The sequence below is a fragment of the Carlito syrichta genome, unplaced genomic scaffold (assembly GCF_000164805.1).
Source record: "Carlito syrichta isolate Samal-C Ts95f unplaced genomic scaffold, Tarsius_syrichta-2.0.1 Scaffold314028, whole genome shotgun sequence".
Lineage (NCBI taxonomy): Eukaryota > Metazoa > Chordata > Mammalia > Primates > Tarsiidae > Carlito > Carlito syrichta.
Window position 1 is genome coordinate 416747 of NW_007258124.1, and position 1664 is coordinate 418410.

General features: G+C 45.6%; 1 protein-coding gene across 2 annotated transcripts in view; it reads right to left on the minus strand.

The window, feature by feature from the left end:
• Window positions 1-1664, minus strand: part of TUBD1 (tubulin delta 1) — a 27547-nt gene that overhangs the window by 476 nt on the left and 25407 nt on the right. For both annotated transcript variants that reach the window (XM_008070838.2, XM_008070839.2), the window contains one exon: window positions 419-602. In XM_008070838.2, coding sequence (XP_008069029.1) covers window positions 419-602 — 184 coding nt within the window. The remainder of the gene's footprint in view (window positions 1-418; window positions 603-1664) is intronic.

The following is a 1664-nucleotide window of genomic DNA, read 5'->3' on the forward strand; positions in this document are numbered from 1 at the left end:
TGCACCTGTAGTTCCAGGAAGGGTGAGGAGGAAGGATCACCGGAGCCCAGTGGGTCGAGGCTGCGGTGGCTGGGAGTGGCCACTGCACTCCAGTCTGGGCGACAGAGTGAGACTCCAACTCAAAAATAAAATAAATAAATAAAAATAAAATAAATAAAATAAAAATAAAAATGTCAAGAAATTATTGACCATTTACTGGCCAGGCACTGTCCTAGGTGTTTTACATGATTATCTCATTTAATCCTTACTATACGTTTCCCCAGTTGGGACCCATTATACAGATGAGGATATGAAGCCTGAAGTCACATGCCCACAACTTCAAAATGGTGACCATGCTTATGCCACATCCTACCTCATACTTGATCACAAGATTATCTGGCTAAGATTAGAAAGGTTTGTAGACTTATTTTTTACTTACTTTGAGGCAAACATATTCCACGCTTTGCCCACAATCATATCAAGTGGTTTTATTAAGAACTGGCTGTTGCTGACCAATGCTGCAGACTTCTCGTATTTTCTGAAGGCACGCTGAGTTTTCCACACATTAAAAGCATTAACAGGCTGTAACCAGGAAGTATAGAGAGCTGGATCTTTAAATCCCTCTAAGTAAAAACAACACAAGGCATTCTTTACAGCATAAATTAAAAACTGGGAAATAAATGATAAAATAGGTACATTCTTGCCCATTTGATTAGAAAGCTTTTATTCTGCAGCTGAGCTCAATGACTCAGCCTGTAATCCCAGCAATTTGGGAAGTCGAAGCAAGTGGATTGCCTGAGTCTGCAGGTTTGAGACCAACCCGGGCAACTTGGCGAGACGTCGTCTCTACAATAAATCAATAATTAGCCGGGTATGGTAGCATGTGCCTGTAGTTCCAGCTACTTGGAAGGCTGAAGCAGAAGGATCACCGGAGCCCAGCAGGTTGATGCTGAGGTGGTTGTGAGCGTGCCACTGCACTCCAGTCTGAGTGATAGAGTGAGACTCCAACTAAAAAAAAGAAAAATGAAAAAAGAAAAAGAAAGCTTTTATTTTGCCTTTTTTTTTTGGTGTGCGTGTGAGAAAGCAGGATCTACTGAGAGGACAGAAAAAGCTCCCACAATGAGAGGGGACTTGAGGGGTTGCCCCCTATTTTGCTTTTTAAAACCTGCATCACTGGAGGCAGTGGTTCATGCCTGTAATCTCGGTACTTTGGGAGGCTGAAGCGAGAGGATTGTCTGAGCCCAGGGGTTCGAGACCAGCCTGGGCAACTTGGTGAGACCTCGTCTCTACAATACATCAAAAAATTAGCCAGGCATAGTGGCTCACGCCTGTAGTTCCAGCTGCTTGGAAGGCTGAGGCGGAAAAATCGCCTGAACCCAGCAGGTCGAGGGTGCGGTAGACTGTTTCGCCTTCCAAGTAGCTGGAACTACAAGCATGTGCCACCACACCTGGCTAATTTTTTTTATTTATTGTAGAGATGAGGTCTCACCAAGTTCCCCAGGCTGGTCGTGAACCCTGGGCTCAGGCAATCCTATCGGCTCACAGTCACCCTAGCGTCAACCTGCTGGGCTAAGGCGATCCTTCCAAGTAGCGGGAACTACAGGTGCATGCTACATGCCTGGCTATGTTTTTTTGAGTTGGAGTCTCACTCTGTCGCCCAGACTGGAGTGCAGTGGCTGCTCCTG